Raw genomic sequence first — 25,134 nt, 5'->3', positions numbered from 1 at the left:
ACTATTTACCGTTACCAAAACTAATTCTACTATCGAAATTCCAACTTAAGGACACTTTCGGAACAATAATAAGAACACTTCATGATTACTCTGCAGAATATGTTTCTTTGTTTGTTTAATGTTAAAATCAACTCAAATTTGTTCGGTTTCCTTTTTTTTTGTTGCTCGAATGACTATGTCACAACTCCCAGCAGCACAGAATTTATATCCTGGTTCGACTATAAGAGCTCTAGGAGCAGATCACAATATTTAACATGTGTGTTTATATTTTTTCTTCTTCTCATTGACAATACGAATAACAATTATTTACCTAGGTATAGATACGGACGCTTTGCTTTCCAACTTTGTTTTAACACACAATAATTCGCTTTCTGATCAATTCTCTAACAATTAATTAGTCTGCAAGTATAACCTGTATTATGTAGTGGGTAGAAGTTTATTCAAAGGAAAGTTTTCCTTTTTAAAAGAAACAAATCTAGAAACCAATCTTACTTTTTTGTACGATTGTAGATAGTTAAATGATACAACACGATTCTTGATGGAAAATCATTTGTTTCAGAAGGAGGAAATCGATAACAATGTGTAGTAACAATTCTGCACCTGAGAGTGGCACGCTACGGGTTCGTCGGCCTCAAACCCCCAAGACGATGAAATGCTGCTACTAACCGAGGAGAACCTTTCGCATCATGCTGCTGCTCGGCTCACCGTGCACATCCGCAGAAGTTTCAATACATCTGAAAATATTTGGAAAAAAATAAGTGAAATTCTGTTGTTGAGAAACAGAAGCAAAGGCACTCGACCTTTGATACTCACTTGGAGGAACACAGATATTGCATCAGTGGAATGCGATACTTTCCGCAAAAGTCCACAAACTTGATATGCTCCACGTGATTGTCGAAGAAGACTCCTGTCGAGTGTGGTGTGTTTCGGTTTTTGTTGTTACAGACACGGATCGGAAAAGGAAAAAAAGAGAAAAAAAACAGTAATCGGTGAATTGGGTCGAGCGGGATTAAATCAAGCGTTTTCCAACACTTTACAAACAAATTAAAGCCCCTTGTCAGGGTTGTAAAACAGCCAGACGAGTTTGTTAGGGACAATGTTGCACCGAATTGGATTGCTACATTCACTTGGGTAAAACAACTTTAAGAGGTGCAGCCAATTTCAAATTTAAAAAGTCGTCAGAAGTTTCTACAAACGATGCCAGTAAAGTTTAACGGAAGAGAATAAAACATTCAAGTAGATTAAAAAAAGTCCGTTTCTAATTTTTTTTTTTTTTTTTTATGCGGCAGCTTGTGAGAAATCACAGAGCCCTTCTGAGGCTAAAACTTCTCACCGCGGGGGAAAGCTAGGTACATGAATTGGGAAGGAGTTGGACGAGACCGTAATACACCAGAGGGACTAAGCACTGGCACTCAATTGAACACTGGTTGCTCCCTGATAGGTTAGAAGGTCAGAGAGCTGTATTACGAGCAAAAGGGGTTTACTTTTCATTGCTTTTGTGATGTGAAGTGCTGTGTTGTGTAATGTAATGTAACTGTGGGCTGAGTTTTGTTGTTACAATGTGTTATACTGTGTTGTGTAATGTAACAGACAAATAATAGCCACTGTGGGCTGAGGTTTGTTGTTACGATGTGTTATACTGTGTTGTGTATTGTAACAGACAAATAATAGCCACTGTGGGCTGAGTTTTGTTGTTACAATGTGTTATACTGTGTTGTGTAATGTAACAAACAAATAATAGCCACTGTGGGCTGAGGTTTGTGGTTATGATGTCTAATGCTGTGTTGTGTAATGTAACAGACAAATAATAGCCACTGTGGGCTGAGGTTTGTTGTTACGATGTGTTATACTGTGTTGTGTAATGTAACAGACAAATAATAGCCACTGTGGGCTGAGGTTTGTTGTTACGATGTCTAATGCTGTGTTGTGTAATGTAACAGACAAATAATAGCCACTGTGGGCTGAGGTTTGTTGTTACGATGTGTTATACTGTGTTGTGTATTGTAACAGACAAATAATAGCCACTGTGGGCTGAGTTTTGTTGTTACAATGTGTTATACTGTGTTGTGTAATGTAACAAACAAATAATAGCCACTGTGGGCTGAGGTTTGTGGTTATGATGTCTAATGCTGTGTTGTGTAATGTAACAGACAAATAATAGCCACTGTGGGCTGAGGTTTGTTGTTACGATGTGTTATACTGTGTTGTGTAATGTAACAGACAAATAATAGCCACTGTGGGCTGAGGTTTGTTGTTACGATGTCTAATGCTGTGTTGTGTAATGTAACAGACAAATAACAGCCACTGTGGGCTGAGGTTTGTTGTTACGATGTGTTATACTGTGTTGTGTAATGTAACAGACAAGTAATAGCCACTGTGGGCTGAGTTTTGTTGTTACAATGTGTTATACTGTGTTGTGTAATGTAACAGACAAATAATAGCCACTGTGGGCTGAGGTTTGTTGTTACGATGTCTAATGCTGTGTTGTGTAATGTAACAGACAAACAATAGCCACTGTGGGCTGAGGTTTGTTGTTACGATGTGTTATACTGTGTTGTGTAATGTAACAGACAAATAATAGCCACTGTGGGCTGAGGTTTGTTGTTACGATGTCGAATGCTGTGTTGTGTAATGTAACAGACAAGTAATAGCCACTGTGGGCTGAGGTTTGTTGTTACGATGTCTAATGCTGTGTTGTGTAATGTAACAGACAAATAATAGCCACTGTGGGCTGAGTTTTGTTGTTACAATGTGTTATACTGTGTTGTGTAATGTAACAGACAAATAATAGCCACTGTGGGCTGAGGTTTGTTGTTACGATGTCTAATGCTGTGTTGTGTAATGTAACATACAAGTAATAGCCACTGTGGGCTGAGGATTGTTGTTACAATGTGTTATACTGTGTTGTGTAATGTAACAGACAAGTAATAGCCACTGTGGGCTGAGTATTTATGTTACGATGTGTATTACTGTGCATCTGAAACGAACAACATCATTAGCAAGAAAAATTAATAATCTGCATATAACCTGGGCCTTCTAATTAAATGAAGCCGATTTTGATGGAGAGCAAGAAATTAATACAAAATAACTTACTTGAGAGGTAAAATTTTGATACCGATTTACCTACGCTTTTTCTTTTCAAGTGCTTGAACATCTTGGTAACATCTACCTAATCCGTCTCTGTAGGAAAAGAATCTTATATTGTCCTGAAATAAAAAATATCATTAAAAAGGTTTATCACGTAGAATAAAAAACAGGTCAAACAATCATTGCTGATCGGACCATCGAGCTAATGGGTAGGCGTTCGTTTAAAGCCGTGGAACCAGCACCGTTGTTTTCCGTTTCACTAAAGCTCGTATAGTGATCCGTTGGTACTTATGAGAGTTACATTGTGATATTTTACTATCAGAATATAAGTTTCTCATACGACAAGGTAAACTCATGTATATAGAGGTGCAGATATAAATGAGCCCCTACCCGCGTCCACGGATTAAAAAAAGTCCGTTTCTAATTGTGGCGAAATTCACCATTTTTTGATGTCACAAAGTTTGCAAAAAAATTTTTTTTTGTAACTCAACGGATTGTTCGCACGTTGAACAGAATAATGTGAGTTCAGGAGAACGAGCGGATAGCAACAATATTTTTATCCTTTTTCACTGTTTGCCTTAAACACAGGAAAATTTTGTCAAAGATCACAGAATTTCTGAATTTTACACAAATTTCGCAGATTTCGACGATTTTTTTAATTTTCTTAAATTTTCAAAATCATTTTTTTAAAGTTCAATTTTGACTTTGGATTTCTGACTTAAATTCATGACAATTATTTGCAATTCATTATAAAATAGTAAAAATTATCCAATTATTTAAACTTGGCGAGACTTTTCAATGAAATTTATAGAAACACCATCCCAGAAAACCGTCCTAGAAACTCGGTGTCAAAAACACATTTCCTCCGGCAACCTTGTTCTGACGTAGAGAGTGTTAAGTTCTATTATTTTACCTTTGCAATCGGGATTGACGCAACAGTTGGCCGTCTTGAGATACTCGATCAGGGTGCGCGGCAGCTCTCCGGGCCCAAAGGGCACAGAACTGGTTTTGATGGCCCGGCCAGCCAGCTCCAGCAGACTCGGCGGGTTCAGCGTCATATCATTGACGAAGCGCACCACCAGCGGATTGTCACGGAGACTGAGCTGAAAGACAAATTGTAAAATTTAGAAATAAAATTTAACGAATTTTCGTTATACTGTTCGGAAGTCAGTCAGTCGATGTTGATAATATTGGTTTATCTGTAAAATTGCTGATTCATTTTCAGTTTTCTTAGACGAAGGTACTGGTGGAGAGTAGATTTAATACTTGTAATCGTTTTATGGTCGTTCTTATTGGTCGGTACCAGATGCAGCACAGAAAAAAAAACACACGAGAGACAATTGAAACTGAATCCGTCCTGTTATCTTGGCGTTGCTCTTTTTGTAGGTAAGCCCACCAATCAAAAAGCCTAGTGATAAGGTATAAGGTTAAGTGTTGTTACTAGTAAGAGTTGTTTGTCCCTGATGGTTGCAACAAAGTTGCGTTGCACTGTTTTGGACGAGTGAATACAATACTTCGTCTAGTCGTCCCTAGTTATAACTTTAATGAAGTCTCGCCTTACCTCGGTCAAGTTCTTCAGGGTGATAATCTCCCGCGGCAGGTGCTTGAGACGGTTTTTGTGCAGCAGCAGCGACTTGAGGTGGATCAGACGGGCAATCGAACTCGGCAGCACTTCGATCTGGTTATCACAGAGTACGAGAGCGTGGAGGTTATTCAGCAGTCCGACGGTGTCCGGGATTTCGGCGATCAAGTTTCCACCGAGCGAGAGCAACTGCAGGCTGCAAACCAGGGGGAAAAGGAAATTAAGTTTAGTCAAATTTTCTTCTTGTAATAAACGGGTTAACAACAGTTTGAATCTGATCGAAAGCTTATGGAATCATGGAAGAAACTTGTGTTGTATTAATTTCATAATCTTGAAATGTTCTCACTAAAAAGGACATCACTTTCACTGATAAGGCCGTTAAACTTATTAACAAACATCACTAACGATGATCAAATTCTACACCGTTTATTTTTAATTTTTCCAATTGAAATATATTTACTTTTGTGAATTATTATCATGTTTTTGGCTGTTTTGATTTTAACCAAATTTTTTTTCTGCTACGGTTCTTTCTCGAACCGATAACTATTGAAGTAGGACACGTTTTTACTCAAACGAATAATAAGAGTTATTAATAATTTCATAAAATATCGCGTGCGCTATCATTACGTCGTATTAATCAAAATGTAAACAAATATTTTTATTTAAAAAATGTACAGATATATTAGTTTTTAGTCGTTACTAGTCACACCTTCATTTCATTTAGAATATTTGTTATCTGGACACATATTCTATATGTAAAATATAAAGTTTAAATTTTTTTCCCCAAATTTTGCAGCCGTTTAATGTTTTTCTCAAGATGTACATTTAAAAATCTTGTGTACCGTCGTTGCTCGGGGTGACAATGAACAAAGGGGAAAAAGTGTATGAACCGCGAAGAAATTCAATATCTTCCCTCCTACATGAACCGAATCTATGAAACTATACTTACTTTTTTTTAGTGAAAATGGCGGGAGAATCGATTAGACATAGTTTTAGACGCCGCACAAGCTTACGAATGGAGATTTAGTGCCTTTTTAACCCCTAATCCTCTATATTTTGTAAACAAACCAGAAAAACACTAATTTCGACTAGACATTTTTTAACAAAAATAGACCTTCTTATGTGATTTTTTTTTCAAGGAACTGAATGAAGGCTGTTTGAGCCACCGGACGCATCGGAAAATGGAGCTATGACCGTTTTAACCTCAATTTCCCAACAATTTTCCAATTAATTGAGAAAAAAAAGCATCTTCGGACTTGAAAATTTTGAATCAAATGAGACTAATCTAATGTGTTTTTTTTTCCAAGGAACCGAATGAAGGCTGTTTGAACCACCACCGCACGCATCTGAAATTGGAGTTTAACATTTTTGTCCTCATTTTCCCAACATTTTTCAATTATTTCAGAAAAGCATGTTCGGACTTGAAAATTTAGAAGAAAATGAAACTTAGCTTGTGTGATGAAATTTTTACTTATTGCAGAAAAGAATGTTCGGACTTGGTAATTTTAAACCAAATGGGACTTATCTTATGTGATTTTTTCTGAGGAATCGAACAAAGGCTATTGAAGCCGCCACACGCATCGTAAAATGGAGCTATGCATGTGTTTTCCCACTGTTCCCTTACATTGTTCAATTAATTCAGAAAAAGTTCTGATCAAGGTTATTAAAGTACTAGGCTCGCTGACTTTTACAATAAGTCGGCGTGGAGAGCGTGGTGAATTGGAATGACGCTCGTTATTTTTGTTTACAAATTAGCGGTGTGCTAAGGGAACATCATAAATGACGTAGCATTTGGGGGGAGGGGGGCGGGGTTTAACTTTGTGTGACGATGTGTGACGAGAGGGGGGGTAGGGGTTCAAGTAAAGCTACGTAGCTTTAATTAATAATAGAAAAAAAATCAAAATTGAGCAAAATTATTTATTTATTTATGGATCGCAGATGCAATTATTCCAGCCGAACAGACGATGGAGGAAAGCTGCCCAACGATTTCATTGGAATCCAGAATGGAGATAATTTGGACCGACGCAACTGATTGATTCCTTACTAGCTATCCTGTTTGTTGAAAGGTAGCTGGATTTTTTTTTTACTGATTGATATGCTTTTTTAAACTTCCATTTATAACTTCTTTCCCTTTTTTGTTATTTTTTTGTATTATTCTTGCAAAATGCTGATAATAAAAGTAAAAATTAAAAACCGATTTTAAAAAAGGGGGGGGGGTTATTGAAGCTACGTTATTATCTAGGGGGGGTCTATGACTTTGTGACGAAATGCTACGAGGGGGGAGGGGGGTGGGGTATAAAAACTCCAAAAGAAAGCTACGTCATTTATGGATGTTCCCTAAAATGAAATGGCAAGCTTAGGTCTCAACTGTTCTATTGATTAAACGTAAACAAACGCAACGAAGCAATCAACATGACTGATTCTGGAATTTGAGAAGTCGTACTCCTTCTATTTACTCCCCAACGGTTCTGACTGGAAAGCTTAAAATAGCCTTCATTCGATTCCTTGGAAAAGATAAGACTCATTTGGTTCAAAATTTTCAAGTCCGGACATGCTTTTTATTAGAGAAGACCGAATATTCAGTCTGCCAAATATTCGGCGCCGAATACCGCCAAAAAACCGTTAAGCCGAATATTCGGCTCACCGAATAGTTGAGCTAGGTATTCGGCAGAAAAGGCCTAATAGGCCGAATATTTATTTTTTAAAATTTATCCAAAAACAGACTTCTTAAATTTTTCAACTGATTTATCGAATATCAAAAAGTAATGTTGAAAAACCTTCAAAATCATCAAAAACTTATGGTTTCAGTTAAACATTTTAGATGTATCCGTATATTTTCACTGTAGATAGCTTTATACTTTTTTATATATTCATACAGGCTTGCCTATTACGCCAAATAAAGAAATCGAGAAAAGTTAAAGCTGACCGAGAAAGTAACATATTTATTAAAACTTTCCGGTTTTTCCCGGGCTTATTCAGATTTTTTCGCTAATTAAAAAAAATCAAATCAAATACTTCTTTGAAATTTTTAAAATTTTCTGTTACAAAACGATTTTTTAGATTAAATTTATTCGTTGGATACGATTTGAACACTGCTGTTGTAATTCGATGATAACTTTAGATTTTAAGTAATTTAATTTTTTTTTCTATTGTATGGGAGAGTGGGGAATCATGGGCCACTTTTTTTCGTTGTTCCATAACTTCTTTATTATGAAAGATAAATGAAAATAAAATATGGTATGGTTTTCTACATTTTCAAGGTATCATTAGGTATTTTTTTAAATTTTTTAATAAATTATTTTCCCCTAATTCTGACTGTTTGAAAAAAAGCAATATTTTTTGGATTTTAAAAAATGGTGGGGAATCGTGGGCCACCTAATCCAAATTGACCAAATAACATGCAAATTTTATGAATTGACCCAAAACTGTGATTTCCTAATTCATTCCGTTATTTAAATAGATTCCAAAACCTGGCTCGCGAACGTTTTTGCAAAATTTCTTATAAAGGATGGACAAAACATTTTTGATAACTCTTCATTTGGCATAAGAAAACTTTGCAGATAGGTAAAACGTATTTTAAGTTCTGAATGTGTATAAAAACATAAAAATATAGGTGATTCAAGATGTGTGGCCCACGATTCCCCACAAGCTATGATTTGCAAATTGGTTGCGTTTGTGTGACTTTTTGATGTTTCATCAAAAATTCCTTTTCCGCGTGAAAGATCATGACAAAATTAAGATCATAAGCGTATGAGCATATTTTTGTTATGCTCTTAAGGTTTCCCATCGATGAAATTAGCGGGTGTTTTTTTAATTATGTAAGTAAATTTTTCTAACTTTTTTTAGCTTGATAAATAAAAGAAGCATATGATGCGTATTTCAGTCAACAACATATAGGAATACATGCTCACGCAAAGCGACGACGATGACAGTTGGTTTAAGATTTTTATCTCAACACACATCTGAGATATTAAAAGCGGCCCATGTTTCCCCATGGCCCACGATACCCCACTCTCCCCTACATATGTTTGAGAATGATGCTTAGTTTCTGTTCAGATTTTCCTTTTTTCACAAGTGTTTCAAAAAATCGTCCTGACCGTGCGGATACGTGTGTCGTAGGAAGTATTGCATGCTTAAGGTAAAAGATCATCGTTCTTTTTGGTTTGATGACATTTAGCAAAAATTAGACATTCATCCAATTTGATACAAAAAAGCAATTTCAAATAACTTCATCTGTTTTGACATGTTTTGTCCCAGATTTCACTGGAAACCAATCTCTTTTGTGATTAACGCCCTAGAAGCGACAAGTCATCTGACGTCCATTCAGCTAATAGTGACATTTTGAAAATCAAAGAGACCTCTACTTAAATAAGATCTGATACATCTTGTTGGATGTAATCGTCTTAAAAACATGAAGGACATGTAAATGACAGAAATAGAAGATTTTTATTAGAAATAGCAGTAGAAATAAAAGTTTTCTATTCAAAACTCAACAGAATATTCGGCCGAATATTTGTTTGGCCAAATAGTTAAAAAGGTCAATATTCGGTATTCGGCCGTTCGCCGAATACCACTATTTGGTACATCTCTACTTTTTATGAACAACATTAAAAATGTAGGGGAATTGAGGGTAAAAACAGCCATAACTCCATTTTACGATATGTGCGATGGCTCAAACAGCCTTCATTCGATTTCTCAAAAAAAAAAATCACATAAGATAAGTCACATTTGGTTCAATGTTTCTAAGTAAAAACATGCTTTTTCTGTAATATTTTTATAAAATGTTGGGAAATGGAGGCCATAACTCCGTTTTTCAATGCTTGCGATGGCTCAAATAGTCTTCATTCGATTCCTCGAAAAAAAAAAACACACACTCACACACAAGTTAGGTCTCATTCGATTCAAAATTTTCAAGTCCGAACGCACTGTTTTCATAATTTATTGAAAAATATAGAGGAATCGAGGGTAGAATTAGCCATTACTCCATTCTATCGCACGGCCCAAACAACCTTCATTCGACTCCTCGAGAAAAATAACACAAGATAAGCCCAGTGATTTTTTGATGTGAAATTCCAAAGTTTTTCCCGGTTTTTTCCAGGATAAAAATGATGATTTTATCGGTATTTATTATACTCGTTTTGGAATATAAAATCATGGTGAATAAAAAAAATCAATGTAAAGCCCTAAAACTTCTAACAATTTGTTGACCGGTATAAAATTATAAATAAATACCTCGATGTCTTTTAATACGTAGTATTTTCGCAACCAATTGACAGCTTTTGATACATTTTTAAAACGAATCCAACGAAATGCATCTATTCATGGTTTTGATCCACAATTTACAATTTGGCGAGAAAAGTTCGGCTCGATCTCTAAATTTTTACTGTTTCAAGGTGAAAATACAGGATATTATTTTATATCAGGGTAGAGACCTTATATAGATTTCGACAGGATTTTTACAATAAGACATACAGTACCGTTTATAATTATATAGAAATTGGAAGCACGCACACTGTCACTTCGACTTTGAACTTCCATAACTTTTTACTCTGATGGTATTTTTTGATTTGCGTTAGATAGATCAACTATCACACTGTTATAACACCAAATTTGAGCCTTCTGGAGTTTGTGTAGCGTAAGAAACAGTAATTCTACGAAAATCGGACTTTTTGGACTTTTCTCATTCAAACTGCAATATCGCAGAATCTACGCTACATTTTTTATTGAAATTTTGCAGAGTTATTGTTGAAGTATAAAACTAGCATGTCTGAAGTTTTTGAAAAGTTCTATCCATGGAATCAAAAGTTACGCGAGGTACAATATTTCAGGCATGAAACAAGAAATGCGATTTCTATAGAATTTTGGACGAATGTTTCCATAGGAAAATCCTATTTTATGTTTAACAACCAGTAAATTTATTTCATCCGAAAAATCAAAACAATACCGCGAGATTCTGATTTAAAAACACAAATGGATCATTTTTTCCATTTTTTATCTTCATTGCTTTTGCCAGACATTTTTTGACTGATTAGTGGATGGAAACAATATTGTTCTCATGAATCGTCCAAAATTCTATAAAAATCGCATTTTCAGGTTCATGCGTAAAATATTGTACCTCGCGTAACTTTTAATCCCATCGATAAAACTTTTCAAAAACTTCAGACATGCTAACTTAATGTTTCAAGAATCATACTGCAGAATTTCAATCAAAACTGTAGCGTAGTTTCTGAGATATTCCAGTTTGAATGAGAAAAGTCCAAAAAGTCCGATTTTCGTAGAATTACTGTATCTCAGTCCACACAAACTCCAGAAAGCTCATATGTAATTCAACTTAATTTAACAAATTTGTTAACAAATTATAAATTAACAAAATGTCTCACGCTACCAAAATATTTGTTTTTGCATGAAATGTGTATATCGAAAACTGAATCATTTGACGCTTAAAACTAAAACTGGTAATCGGAAACTAGATAACATAAAAGGTAAGAAATCCACGCCGAGAAACACCGCAATTCTAGGCTCTGTATATCTATCAGAAACCACAGGACCAATTTATACAAATCATTGAGTTACCAAACATGTTGTGTTTAGTTTTGTCGATTATAAATTTATTATTAAAATCATAACATTTGGGTTATGCTTTTATGTGTAGCACACTTCTGAGAGCGAAAACACCGAGATATCTCGAATGGAAATAAGTGATTATGAAGTAAATCTTAAATTCAGAAATTAACTGAACATATTTTTGGAATTCTGAGAAAAATTTTCTAACATGACAACTTTCCCGGCGAATTAACAAAATTTTTCGGTGATAAGATGAAATTTTGGTTCGAAAATTTCAATTCACTAACTTCACGCTTCCTCCAACTGGTGCTTCAGAACTCTAGGGCTTTGTTGCAACTTGCCGCTATCCTACTCTAAGCTATACTTCTCTCATTTAAAATTTTCCTCTTCTGTCCCCCGTTCTGTTTTTATCTTTCCGGGCAGCCAGGCATTCTTCGTATACCCAATAACACCCCATGCCAAATTTGGTTCAATTTTCTGTATTATGTCTCGAGATAAACAAATAATTTAATGAAATCCCCCCTCCTGTTTTCTTCTCATGGAAAAGGCGGGAAGGGTACCAAAATGTCATAGAAACATTTCTCATATCCAAATTCCCTACCATGCCAAATTTCATTCTATTTGCTCGATTTATTCTCGAGTTATACAAAACATTATAAGAAAATCACCCTCCTCCATTTCTATATCCCCATTTAAGAGGTAAGGTTACACACTTTAATGTAAAATTGTAATCCATTTGCATGATCAATTCTAGAGTTTTGCAAACATGTTTCATTCATTTCAGAAGCCCCCTCCCCCCTTTCAAAAAAGGGGTACTCGTCTCAAGCGGGTTTGACGCCAAACAACCTGTAAATTTTATGAATAGTGCAGGAGTGCCACTCAACCAATTGGTCGCAGTGGACTTTCTTCAACACGAAGAAATACAGTGGCTCCATAGAGCAAGAGATTATGCCCCTTATTGTTGTTTTCGATCGAATGATATTCGTTCAAAAGTAAGGCAATTTCGTATTCTTGTTTTCGTTTTTCGTTCAAACGAGTGAGAACACTTCGATCTTTATAACTGAGGATGGAATAAAAAAAAATTTCTATTTTTATTTGAACGATCTACCAATTATGTTTTCCAATCCCATACTCGGCGGCGCACGCTGAGAGGAACAACTTCAATCAATCCTCCATGCAAGGAGATAGCGTTTTCGTTTATTTGCCACTGCCACGGGGGCAAACCTTTTAATTTATATGCATCTTCCCGGGCGACGATTTTGTTAGTTTATGAAGTTTTCTACTGCCTCCGTGCGGATGGAAAATAAACGAAAACTCTAATGTAGAATAGTCCATGTTTGCTCTATTTGCTAATCTCTTTTTTTTTGTCCAACCAATTTATAAAAGCATCGAAAACAAAACATTCTACATATGGCGTTTGTGAATTTGAATCTTTATGGTTTGGTAAACAAGTTTGCACGAGTAAAATGCAATCTCACGATTTATGTAACCGGTGTTTCCCTGAACACACATTTTAAGGAATGTGACCATTAAGACGTATTTTCATTGGAATGCCTGGTAACATTTTAATATGTTTATCACGTTTTGGTTATAAATAATTAATGAGATGCACACCGGTTCCGATTCAGACAGTCATACGATGTTTGGCCAAAATAGGCGATTAGAAAAATGCCTCGAAACGTATTGATAAGTTACAAATGGTTCGTGTTTCAGTAAAAAAAAGAAAGAAAGCGTACTCACTTGACCAATTTCCAGATATCCTTGGACACGTTGGTGATCTGATTGCCTCCCAGATACAAATACTTGAGCGTCTTGAGTTCGGTGATCTGCTCCGGGAAGTGGGTGAACCGGTTGCCGCTCAGATTCAGCTCCCGCAGTCCACTGCCCTGGGCCGATCGGAGACTCTTGGGCAGGGACCCATTATCCAGCCGGTTATTTTTGACGATCAGCGTCGTCAGCTGGCACTGCTGGGTGATCGCGTCCGGTATGCTGTACAGATTGTTGTTGCTCAGATCCAGCACCCGTAGGTTGATGAATTCGACGATCGACGTTGGCACCGTTGAGAGATTGTTGTGGTTCAGCAGCACCGTTTCGACGTCGTCGGAGAGTTTCTTCGTTTTGCACATTTCCAGCAGATCGTCGTCCAGGTGTCGCTTGTTGGCATGGCCGAAGTCGACGATTTTCTGCTCCCGGGAATCGCTGTCGCAACTGTCTGAAGTGTAGACTACATCCATTTTGTTGGAAGATTTTTATTTTTTGGTTTTTTTCTTATATGTGATTGGTTATTGGACGTTTTTTCACAAACTACGTTTTCTACGATACGGATAACTACGGATTGCACTTGTGCACTGGCTACTAGCTTTCGATCATATCACAGCCTACTCGACACTCTTGACGAATTACGACGCGCCGAATTCTATACCTATTCGCCGCAACGATTTTGTTCTTCAGTTTCCCATCTGTCTGAAATTGCGCTTCTCGAAAAAATTTTACACTCCACGACCGGGCACCAGCTGATAACGAGTGAAGGAAAGCGTTGATTAGTTTCACCTTTTTATATATAAACGGTGCTCACAGAGACGTCTGATCCACCAGCAGAGTATCATGTCAATTATTCATTCTTATTGCTTGATACGTTGTCGTCGGTCGTATTATGGTGGCGTATCTCTTGTTGGTGGCCCAAAGTCCCTCACGCAGACCACAGTCCTATCATATCTCGATTCACACCAGACTGCACTACATACAATGGAACCTGCGCACCAGATTCAGCTACTATACGTAAGTTGTTGTAGATAGATTTGATTCAGTACTTTCGAGTGAGCACGTTCCCAACAAGTGATCCACTCACTCTTTGGGTGGCACAAATTCGCAACCGTTGTGATACACGACGCGACACCAACCCACAGCAAAGTAGTAGGCAGTGGCCCAACTGGTACTGTAACTGATGGAGGTAAGATGACAACGTCAAATCCCATCAATAGGTGTCATCATCATCACTCACACGCAGCGTTGATCAGCATGGAACGGATGCCACCTCCTCGAATGGCGGTTAAGCTCCAACTGATCCCCAAATCGTTTTCGTCACTTACGTTCAACTTCTAACGAAACCACGACGGGACTTTCAAAAATGTTCACAATCATCTATAAAGCGAAGCGAGAGAAAAGGAGTAATACAACAACGAAATAAAGTCTGTTGAAGCATAGTATTTGTGTTCAAAGGTAATCGGTCTACTGATAACAATTTTTAGTATACACACCAAAAGAAGTAACTACACCAAACAAAGCCGCATGGTGCTAGTGTGTTTATTGCACATGGTTAGGTGTATCATGCCGGCGAAATCAAACCTTAATGTGTGAAACGAACTTGAAACAGTGCTACTATTTAAGTGTACACAGACTGGAAACTGAGGATGCTGATGAAGGATTGCAGTCGGTTCGGGTAGTAAACATGTCTTCAATTGAATAATAATCTGGTAACTAGGTACCTACTACATTCTATTGAATGAACGGTTTGAGATAATGCACTACTTGTACTTGTAGGAACATTTTAATCCCTAGCTTGGACTTTCTCCCTTAGATAGCGAGCGACGAGAGGTTTGTGGGATGCGAAGGTGTCTCTGTTTCCCAATTGGTTTTAATTTGGGGAAGCAATGGGCGATGGCATCGAAAAGTTATAATTGACCCGAAATAAACTTTAAAATCGTCATAACACATTTGAAAAAAATTAGATAATCATGAAATTTTGAACATATTACTTAAACCACGAGATACATCATCTGTAGGAAAAGCAATATCCGGTAACCACCAGAAGTGTTGGGATACCATCAAGACAGTCATCAACGGTACTGCGGAGAACGTCATCGAGCATGTGGAACGAACTCGACGGTACGACTGTATCGACGAGGAATGTTAGGAGAGTGATGGACGCAGAGAATGCCGCATGCATGAATCAAAATGCAGGAGATCAAGACGGTGGGGGAAGGTACATCGCCGGCGTAGCCAACGACGTAGAGGAGCTACTCTGCCGTTGGACGCATAATTGTAACATATGACATTTCGACGTTTTTGACTTTTTGATGCCAATCGTCATAATTTGATACGTATTATTGAAATTTTTTGTCGAAACATAAAGTTTCTTCTAGAAATTTCAAGAAAAATTCAAAGTCAATTTGTCACACTGGGACAAATAGACGCATAAGTGTCACACTGAGACGATTGGACGCATATTTGTCACACTAAAAAAATGAACGTATTATAACTTCGGAACGTCTAAATAGATTTTCACCAAACTTGGCATACGTGTCCCTGTTTCCGCGACATCCCAGCATGTGCAAGAAAAACTCTGCAAACTGCTTCGTGTTCGTTGATGGCGCTGGGAAGAGTGCATGTAAACGTAACCCGCTTCACAACATTAGTCAAATTATTACTCTTCCGGCGCCGTGGAAATGTAATCCACAATTGTCCAGGATGGCCATATGTGATTGTCGGTGGTTTAAGCAGACCATTTCTTTTTCGGTTTTGCTTTGAGTTTTTGATTTTGACGCACCTCGCAAAACACCGGAGATGTCTGTTTTTTAATGTTTACGACCTATTCCGCCAGAGTTACTTCATCCGGAACTTGTCCCAGGGCCGTATTCACTTCAAACGGATTGATTGTCATCTTATGGCATCGCCTATCTCGCGGATGCGACATTTTCAGCACAGCAGCTGAAAATTAGTTGAAGAAATCCTGTGCTTCCTGTACAGTGAATGAGCTGCCGCAAATAGCTCCCCCGTGCCGTTTTATTTATCGAACCCGTCAAAGACTTCATGTTTGTCACCAGAAAATTTACGCTTTTGAATAATTCGATTTAGATCTGATTTTTTCAATTTAAGCTTCCATTCACGAATAAAACACAAGAGCCACACACGAAATGCCAAACCAAACAACTACTGGGAAAATGTTCGTGGTGTGACAAATATGCGTCCATTTTTCGACTATTCATAGAATTTCGCGGCATAAATGTCACACAAAGATTTTCATTGAAAAAACAGTTAATTTTCGAAAAATTTGATCGAGGCTCATATGATAGGAGTATCCTTGAGAGATCTACGGCATTGAAGTCAACAAAAATTGCGAAACTGTGCGATAAGAGCAAAGTGTTTTTGTGAAACTTTGATTGCGTTTTTCTCGCTTCGCCTTTTTGTAACATGTGACAATAGACTGAGTCGATTTGGGGTCATTTTCGAATTTCTCAAAACCTGGGGTCTTAAAAGTTTCGTTTTGTGCTAAAACTCACCCATGATTTTTTGCCGAATTTTTAAGTAACGTTTACATTGAGTAAATTTGGACTTTTAGGTTTGTATGGGAAAATTTAAAATTTTGTACTGAAAAACGAACATGGTTTTTCTTTTTACTCTGGTACCTAGCCATTCAACCCTTTATGTGCCAATTTATAAATTTCTTAAAGGAAATTTTCCGCTTAACAAAATTTCCGAAGACCTTAACTTATTATCTCTCCAGACAACGAAGTTATAACCAATTTAATGAAGGTATGTCTTTTCGAAGGAAGTTTTGAAGGAAGTTTTTTCGTTCAAAAAACGCCATAAATACATTATCGCCCAACAAGCTGGCCGAAAACAAATGCCAGAGTTTAGATCGAAAAAAAGATTTGAGTTTCTAATAATAAAAAGATACATTATAGGTATTCGTTTTTAATTTAAATACATTAAATATCTGATTTTTGAATTATTGCATATTTATGTTTTTATGGTTACCCGGGGGAATATGTTTCAACAAAAGGCGTTCAGTTGAAGCAGCTTTTCTTAAGACTTCATGATTTGGTTCTCAAATTTTGTTTAATAAAATGCTAAACGAATCTTTTATCTTCATTTTGATATCCTGTTTATGAATATCGGTCAAGAACAGGCCGAGCGACAACGATTCTAATATAGGTGTTTTTAATACTGAGTGTGGGGTTCGTAGTTTTGCTGTTCCAGCTTTATGTAAAATGTTGATGCGCTTGCAATCAATTGAATACCAGCCCTTCAAGCATAGTTATTTTTATTTATAGAAACCATCAAAAGATGGCTCCTAATGTAAACAACAATCGCCCCGAAGAAACTAGTATGATAAAATTTGAAAGAAAACATCTACGAGCAAATCAGTCAAGCAATCTCTCGTTTGTACCCAGCAGTGTTGCGGGTTTATTTGAATTGCCTTCAATGCCAAAAGACATACCTGTAGTGAATACAACTACAGACGATAGATAAATTTAAAAAAATGAGTAAATAAATATTCTCAATCGGATTCAATCGACGCGCTGTACCTAAATATGAATTAACACATTTAAACGTGTGGAATTTCGATGCTGTCAGTTTCACGAAACGACAACGTTAGCGAAAATTACGAGTGAGAAAAAGAGAGCATATGATGATCATTCATTCTGTTAACAAAGCTTGGAGATATAGGTCGCGTTTATAAAGTGAAAAAAAAATAGAATCGCGGAAATTTCGAAATTTATCCGAATATACGAATAAAAGTACGACAATGGCGCAGTCAGTAAGTGTGAAAGTGAAAAGAATATAACATTACGGGTTAGGAAAGTATCTGTTCAAAGGAAATTGGATTGAAATTCGAGTTGCAGTCACGGTTTCTCTGTTCTCCATTTTGAATAATTTTATTTTAAAGATTCTAGTTTAATTGAGTGGCAAGAAATCTTAATGGATTCGGATTCGGATTGACAAACACGGAGTTTTTTTTTATCCCGATGAAAGACTCGGATCCCGATGAAATATTCGGACTGATTTTGAATATTCCGATGGAAGACTCGGATAAAGTGTTTTGATTCCGATGAAAGACTCGGATCGTTATTTTCAATTCCGATGAAAGATTCGGATTCCGATGAAAGACTCGGATTGGTTCTTGATTGTCCGATGAAAGACTCGGATAAGATTCTTGTATAAAAGATTCAGATCGTAAATTGAAATTCCGATGAAAGATTCGGATTGTTTGATATTCCGATGAAAGACTCGGATCGTAACTTGAAGTTCCGATGAAAGACTCGGATTAGAAAAGATTATATAAAGTGTTTGGATTCCGATGAAAGACTCGGATCGTCATTTTTAATTCCGATGAAAGATTCGGATTCCGATGAAAGACTCGGATTGGTTCTTGATTGTCCGATGAAAGACTCGGATAGGATTCTTGTTTAAAAGATTCAGATCATAAAATGAAATTCCGATGAAAGATTCGGATTGTTTGATACTCCGATGAAATACTCGGATCGTAACTTGAAATTCCGATGAAAGACTCGGATTGGTTGTTAATACTCCGATGGAAGACTCGGATTAGATCTTGTTATTAGGATGGAAGATTCGGATGGTAATTTAAAATCCGATGAAAAATTCGGATTAATTGATATTGCGATGAAATACGCGGAATTATATTTTCGTATTCCGATGAAAAACTTGAAATTTCGATAGAAGATTCGATTGTAATTATTATAAAGAGAATGAGAATGAAAAACGATGCAGGAGATAAGTGAAGAAAGAAGAAATAAAATAAGAATGAAAGAGAAAAGAGCGACAAAAGAATCGCAAAAACAAAAAAAAATTAATTATTGAAAAAAGAAAATGGATACAAAATTTAAGATAAAGAAAACACTGGTGAAAATAAAGAGAATGTGAAGTTAATACTGTTGATAAAGAAAAGATTTCAAAGATTAACAGGAAAAAGAAAAATAACTATTGTTAGTGGTAAAAGTGGACAAAAAAAGTAATGAAATGAAAATTTGAATTTAATTGAGGTCAAATAAAAGAGGAAAGAAAAGAGGGAAGTAAAAAAAAAATTGAACGAAATAGAAACGAGAATCGGTAGCACCGAGAGCAAAAAAAAACCAGAGAAAATTTTAAAACTAAGTATGACAGAGATTACGAATGATATAAGAGCAAAGTAAAAGAAATGAGAGGTAAACATGAAAAGAATTAAAAAAAAAGAATAGCAGTAAAGGTACCGAGAAACCCCAAATGGAAAAGAAAAAAAACTGCAAAAAAAAGAAAAAGAATAGAAAAGAAATCAAAGCAGATAAAGAGTAAAAAAAAATGTTAAACTGTGTAAAAAAAAAGAAGAACAAAATAAAACTGAAAATTTTCGTCGAGTAGAATAAATGAAAAAAAGGAGAAGGAGATTCAAATAAACTGGAAGGAAGAGGGAAGATAAAGAAAACAATTATCAAAAAGGAGAGATGGAATATAAGAAGTGAATCAGATATAAATTAGAACCAATATTAGCATAAAGCAAAAAAAAAAAAAATCAAAAGAAGGAGAAAAAAGGAGAAAAGAAATATTTGAGAGAAAAGCAATAGATAAAGTTTTTAACAAAAAACCGTAAAAGAGCTTATAAAAAAAAAGGACCGAGAAGAAAGAAGAATGAAGTAAAAAAGAAGCAAAAGGAAATTTGAAAGGGAAAAGAAACGAAAGAGATAAGAAAACAGAAAAAATGCATACAAAAGTGGGAAGAGTAATGAGATGAAAGATTCAGTGTTATGAATTCAATTATCATATTGCAATATATTTTGTTGTTTTGAGGAATATATAAAAGTACTTGCGGATACGCAACTTGCGAACGAATCAAGTTGATGGATTTAAATTCGGAATGCAACTAGTTGAAAGTTTGACTTAACAAAATTCACATTACTGTCATAGAGTAGAGGCGGGTAGCAATGTAGTGAATACAACTACAGACGATAGATAAATTTAAAAAAATGAGTAAATAAATATTCTCAATCGGATTCAATCGACGCGCTGTACCTAAATATGAATTAACACATTTAAACGTGTGGAATTTCGATGCTGTCAGTTTCACGAAACGACAACGTTAGCGAAAATTACGAGTGAGAAAAAGAGAGCAAATGATGATCATTCATTCTGTTAACGAAGCTTGGAGATATAGGTCGCGTTTATAAAGTGAAAAAAAAAATAGAATCGCGGAAATTTCGAAATTTATCCGAATATACGAATAAAAGTACGACAATACCTTCATTAAATTGGTTATAACTTCGTTGTCTGGAGAGATAATAAGTTACGGTCTTCGGAATTATTGTTAAGCGGAAAATTTCGAATTCGGAATTCGAAAATGACCCCAAATCGACTCAGTCTAATGTGACAATTATACTTCCAACGGCAGTACTCTCAACGATAAGTAAAGTTAAGGAAGCTATTTGACAGCTGGATAACAACAAGTCGGCTGGGAAGGATGGCATCGCAGCTGAACTCATCAAAATGTGCCCGGACAAGTTGGCCGATTGCCTACACCGGTTGATAGTCCGAATCTGGGATATAGAACAGCTATCGGAGGAGTGGAAATAGGGGGTAATATGTCCCATCTACAAGAAGGGCGACAAATTGGACTGTGAGAACTATCGAGCGATCACTGTCATCAATGCCGCCTACAAAGTGTTGTCCCGAATCCTACTCCGCCGCCTAACGCCACAAGCAAACAGATTCGTGGGAAGTCATCAGGCCGGCTTCATGGAGGGACCTTAAACGACGGACCAGATATTCACATTACGGCAAATCCTCCAAAAATGCCGGAAACACCAAGTCCCTACGCACCATCTATTCATCGACTTCAAAGCCGCATACGACCACGATCGACCGTGACGAGCTATGGAAAATCATGGACGAGAACGGCTTTTCCGGGAAGCTGACCAGACTGATCAAGGCGACGATGGATGGATCGCAGTGCTGTGTGCGGATTTCGGGTGAATTGTCGAGTTCATTCGAATCGCGTAGGGGGCTTCGTCAAGGCGATGGTCTATCCTGCATGATGTTCAACGTGGCGCTAGAAGGTGTTAATCGACGAGCGGTGGGCGAAATGCGGAGCACGATTTTCAACAGATCCAGTCAACTTATCCGATTTGGCGATGACATTGTTATAGTCGGCAGAACATCTGCGGCAGTGGAGAAGATCTACTGCTAACTGAAACGCGAAGCAGAAAGGACTGGGTTGATGTTTAATACGTCCGATACGAAGTGTATGCTGGCCTGCGGATCCGAGACTGACCGAACCCGCATGTCCAGTAATAATAAGGTCACGATCGACGGCGACGACCTGGAGATAGTCGAAGACTTTGTCTATCTCGGCTCACTGGTGACCGCAGACAATGACACCAGCCGTGAGATCCGCCATCGAATTATCAGCGGAAGTCGTGCCTTCTATGGACTCTACAAGCAACTGCGGTAGAGAAGACTTAGCCCCCGCCCAAAGTGTAACTTGTACACAACGCTCATTAGACCGGTTGTCCTCTACGGGCACGAGACGTGGATATTGCTCGAAGAGGACCTGCGTAAACTCCGTACACTGCGTTTGGCGGCGTACAGGAGAACGGAGTGTGGAGGCGAAGGATGAACCACGAGCTCGCGCGGCTTTACGGCGAACCCAGTATCCAGAAGGTGGTGAAGGCCAAGGTCTTTTGGTACACTAGGTTCTCCGACTTTCACAGTAAGTAGGCGAGGAGTGAGCGGGGCTCTCAATGAGTTTGTTTATTTTTTGCTCAGCTTTTCGGTGGTTTGTTGGTAAACAAACTTCATGAGTTCCGCATAGTTGCATAGCCTACATAGCCAAAATGGCTGAATCGGGAATTCGATATTCGGTAACACCTCCTGAATATATATATATTCAGGAGGTGTGTATATACACACCTTGGTGAAGGCTGGCCGGATACGCTGGGCGGGACATGTTGCGAGAATGCCGAACGACTGTCCTGCAAAACAGGTGACAACCCGCAAGTTTCGTTGTCGAAAATACTATATGGTCAAAATAATTTCATCATAATTTCTATTATAATTAGCGTCCACATGGTAACTTAGACATTATGGCACAAATTCATTAAAAAAAATACTACGCACATGGTACTTTTGAAAAAAAAAAACACATTTAACTCAAAAACATGAGTGCCTGTTTAAAATTTTACAGTCGGGTATGATAATTTTACTATGGAGTCTAATTTTGTAACTTTGAAAAATCTTTTCAGAGCATCGGGAGAACACAGTCAAATTGTCCGGCGTGTGTCGGAAGTGTGAATTTTAATTAGTTTAATAATGTCATAACGAATATTAATTATACTATTTAAGTCAAGCTCCTCATGCATACTAATGTCTATCATAACACATTCTATAGTTTTATCATGAAACATATCAATTTTACTACGCACGAAGTAAAACAACGCATCCTACCATTGACAATTTTACTAAAACCCAGTCGAATTTACTATGCGCAGCCAAATTCAGCAAATGGTAAAATAACTATGCGTGAGGTATTTTAAACGAAAAATCATATTTGACTCGAAAATATGGTTGCCTGTTCATCTACACCACGAATTTAATAGTTTTACCAAATATATTAAAATAAATATACCTCACTCTCAGCCTTCTCCATACATCTCATCAAGGACACGCATGTCAGCACCACCTACTGACGAAAGTTCTTACTAAAGCCACTGATCGTACCGCCATCACCACCTCTAGCAGCAACAGCGCCACCTACAAGTCAAAAATCTGCCAAAAGTAGTTCAGATCGTCGATGTTTATACATGGTAGTTAGAACTTTCTCCATAGGATGGCGTGCTTGATGTGTCGCCTTGGTTTTTGAAGAGTGAGGTATATTGATTTTAATATATTTGGTTTTACTCTGCCTTTCTTTTGAGTGTAGGATAAGGTACTATCGCACTGTCCTCTATGTCTGAGTTGAAGCTGCTTATCCGGGACACTTGCTGGAAGTTCAAAAACTGATCACAACCTGTCGCTAGTGAAACGAAAAATTTCATTTAATAGCTAAGGCACGTCTGATTACCTTATCCGAGATGCAAGCACGTCGCCAATAACTACCGCTAGACACGTGCAGAGTGCGGTGTAATCAAAATAAGAACTATAAAGTAAAAATCTACAAAATTCCAAGCGAAACTGATCTAACAAAGTGTTACCAATGCTGCTATTGAAACCAATGTTATGATTTTATTTTTTTAAACATAATCGATACCTACTGCTGAAAATTAAAATGAAAATTTGAAAAAGCTAAACAAACTAGAGTGCGTTATAAGTTCAAACAAAAAAATTAACAGTAGTTTCGTCGATCAAACACGTTTTGATAATTTAGCTACACAGTTATTATGAGCAATCAGTCAATAAATTGTTTTGGTGTTAACATTTGTTGGTATGAACGCATATTGCCAAAAAATATAAAATCGCCCACCTGGAATACTGTTGAAGATATCGCCTGTGTTGCTCTAAAATCACGGACAACGTTTAGAAATAAATATCACATTATTCACTGTGCATAATTATCGTCCATAAACCAATAAGGATCGTTTTCATCTTCCCCACTTATCAGCTGCTTTAAAGATTTCCCCTTCTGGCGCACATACTCCTGGTACCATTTGTTGATGATGCTGGCTTTGCGTTCCTCGAAATAACTAATAGCATCGTTGACGAAAATGTTATTCTCAAGAATAAAATCGGTCCCCAGAGCGTCTCGCGACAACTGATCCGCATAATCGTTCCCCGGAAGCTCGATGTGTCCCGGAACCCATTGAATTGTGGTTCGATTACGCTGAGCCAACCGTAGGATCTCATTGGCAACGGAATTGCGCACCCGAGTATTTTTACTCTTCTTCAGAAACAAACATGCCGGTTGACTATCGGTCAATAGGACAGCATTTTTGATACACTGCTCATCTATGTGTTTCATCGCCACCTTGATGGCCAATGTTTCGGCTGTCATAATACTAGTGTCCAGCTTCAGCTGCATCATTATACGGGTATCATTCGTTTCATCATAAACACCGATACCGCATCGTCCATCCACTGACTTACTAGCATCTGTGTATATACGAGGTTTACCGTAGTACTCAGTTGCTAGTAGATATTCAACCAGATGCCTTAAAGTTTCCGGCTCATATCGGTTCTTACTGCTGCTAGCCAACTGATCAAGGTTCCCACAAATCTGAACTTCCGTAAACAATTCGTTCACTCGTATGTGTTTTGCAATTGCTTCAAATATGTAACGGTTCTCGAGAAACATTCTCTGGACCAGAGACAGCTTTTCAAGGTCAACTTTGAAGCCGCAGCTGGTTAGTTCTTGAAGTTGGCTATACACATTGTTGTTCCGGCGACAGTGGTGAGCTATCTCTCTTGCTGCAGCTATTTCTCGTACAATGCTCATCTGTTCCTGGCGAGCGAAATCGGCTTTCTGATTTTTCCGAATTACTAGCAGAGCCAAAGGATCGGAACTTCCATCGGGACAGTGAAAGTAAGTGGCTCGATGCTGTTTCGATAGGCCCACACAACAATAATCGTTGTATCTACTGAACAACTTCCTGCACAGCATTAGCCAAACTTCATACGTGGAGTACATTTATTGAAAAAAGTAGCATCAACCTCACCCAAGGCTTATTCTAATTTACATAACAAACTTAACTACGCAATTGAAGGGACTTTTTAAATGCTTTCGAAAGGATTTTCTGGAATGTTATTACACGTTTTTCCTGTTATGTAGCTTTTCAACATAAGTCACTGCTTTATAACAGGTACAAATTAAGGAATTCACTTCTACGACTTAGTGCGTCGTTTAAAATTTTGGGCTTTGAGAAAAACCAAGATTAAACACTGCACCGATGTCACTGAACTGCACAAAATGCAAATCATAACAGAGCAACGACGTCGTCATTCGACACCGCGGCGCGTGGTAAACATTATACGGTAAAATTAAAGAATGCAAATTTTATGATAGAATAACCTAAACCTAGATCAACATTTAAGAATGCCCTACATTGAAAACTTTGTTTAAAGGTGGACTCCATATTAGTTTTGAATATATTTTTTAAAGATTTGTTTTGTATTATTCCTTTATTTGAAACAGCTCA

At 37.3% G+C, this 25,134-nt stretch overlaps 1 protein-coding gene across 5 annotated transcripts; it reads right to left on the bottom strand.

The window, feature by feature from the left end:
• Window positions 1-85: 85 nt before the first annotated feature.
• LOC129750682 (leucine-rich repeat-containing protein 58-like) lies at window positions 86-24,898 on the bottom strand. Of its 5 annotated transcripts, XM_055745684.1 has the most exons (6): window positions 24,750-24,898; window positions 12,974-13,746; window positions 4,649-4,865; window positions 4,001-4,190; window positions 814-907; window positions 86-734 (listed from the first exon to the last, which is right to left on the bottom strand). In XM_055745684.1, the coding sequence occupies exons 2-6, from the start codon at window positions 13,465-13,467 to the stop codon at window positions 662-664; spliced, it is 1,068 nt and encodes a 355-aa protein (XP_055601659.1). In that variant the 5' UTR covers window positions 13,468-13,746; window positions 24,750-24,898; the 3' UTR covers window positions 86-661. The 5 variants fall into 5 exon arrangements, 2 of the variants coding, with proteins under 2 accessions (XP_055601659.1, XP_055601658.1); XM_055745683.1 differs by lacking the exon at window positions 24,750-24,898 and having other exon boundaries at window positions 12,974-14,105; XR_008738455.1 differs by lacking the exons at window positions 86-734; window positions 814-907; window positions 4,001-4,190; window positions 4,649-4,865; window positions 24,750-24,898 and adding exons at window positions 14,164-14,374; window positions 14,491-14,578; window positions 23,466-24,643 and having other exon boundaries at window positions 13,469-13,746.
• Between the last annotated feature and the right edge of the window lie 236 nt (window positions 24,899-25,134).

Source organism: Uranotaenia lowii, chromosome 3 (genome assembly GCF_029784155.1).
Source record: "Uranotaenia lowii strain MFRU-FL chromosome 3, ASM2978415v1, whole genome shotgun sequence".
Lineage (NCBI taxonomy): Eukaryota > Metazoa > Arthropoda > Insecta > Diptera > Culicidae > Uranotaenia > Uranotaenia lowii.
Note: the sequence above shows the minus strand (reverse complement) of the source record. Positions and strands in the feature narration are given on the sequence as shown.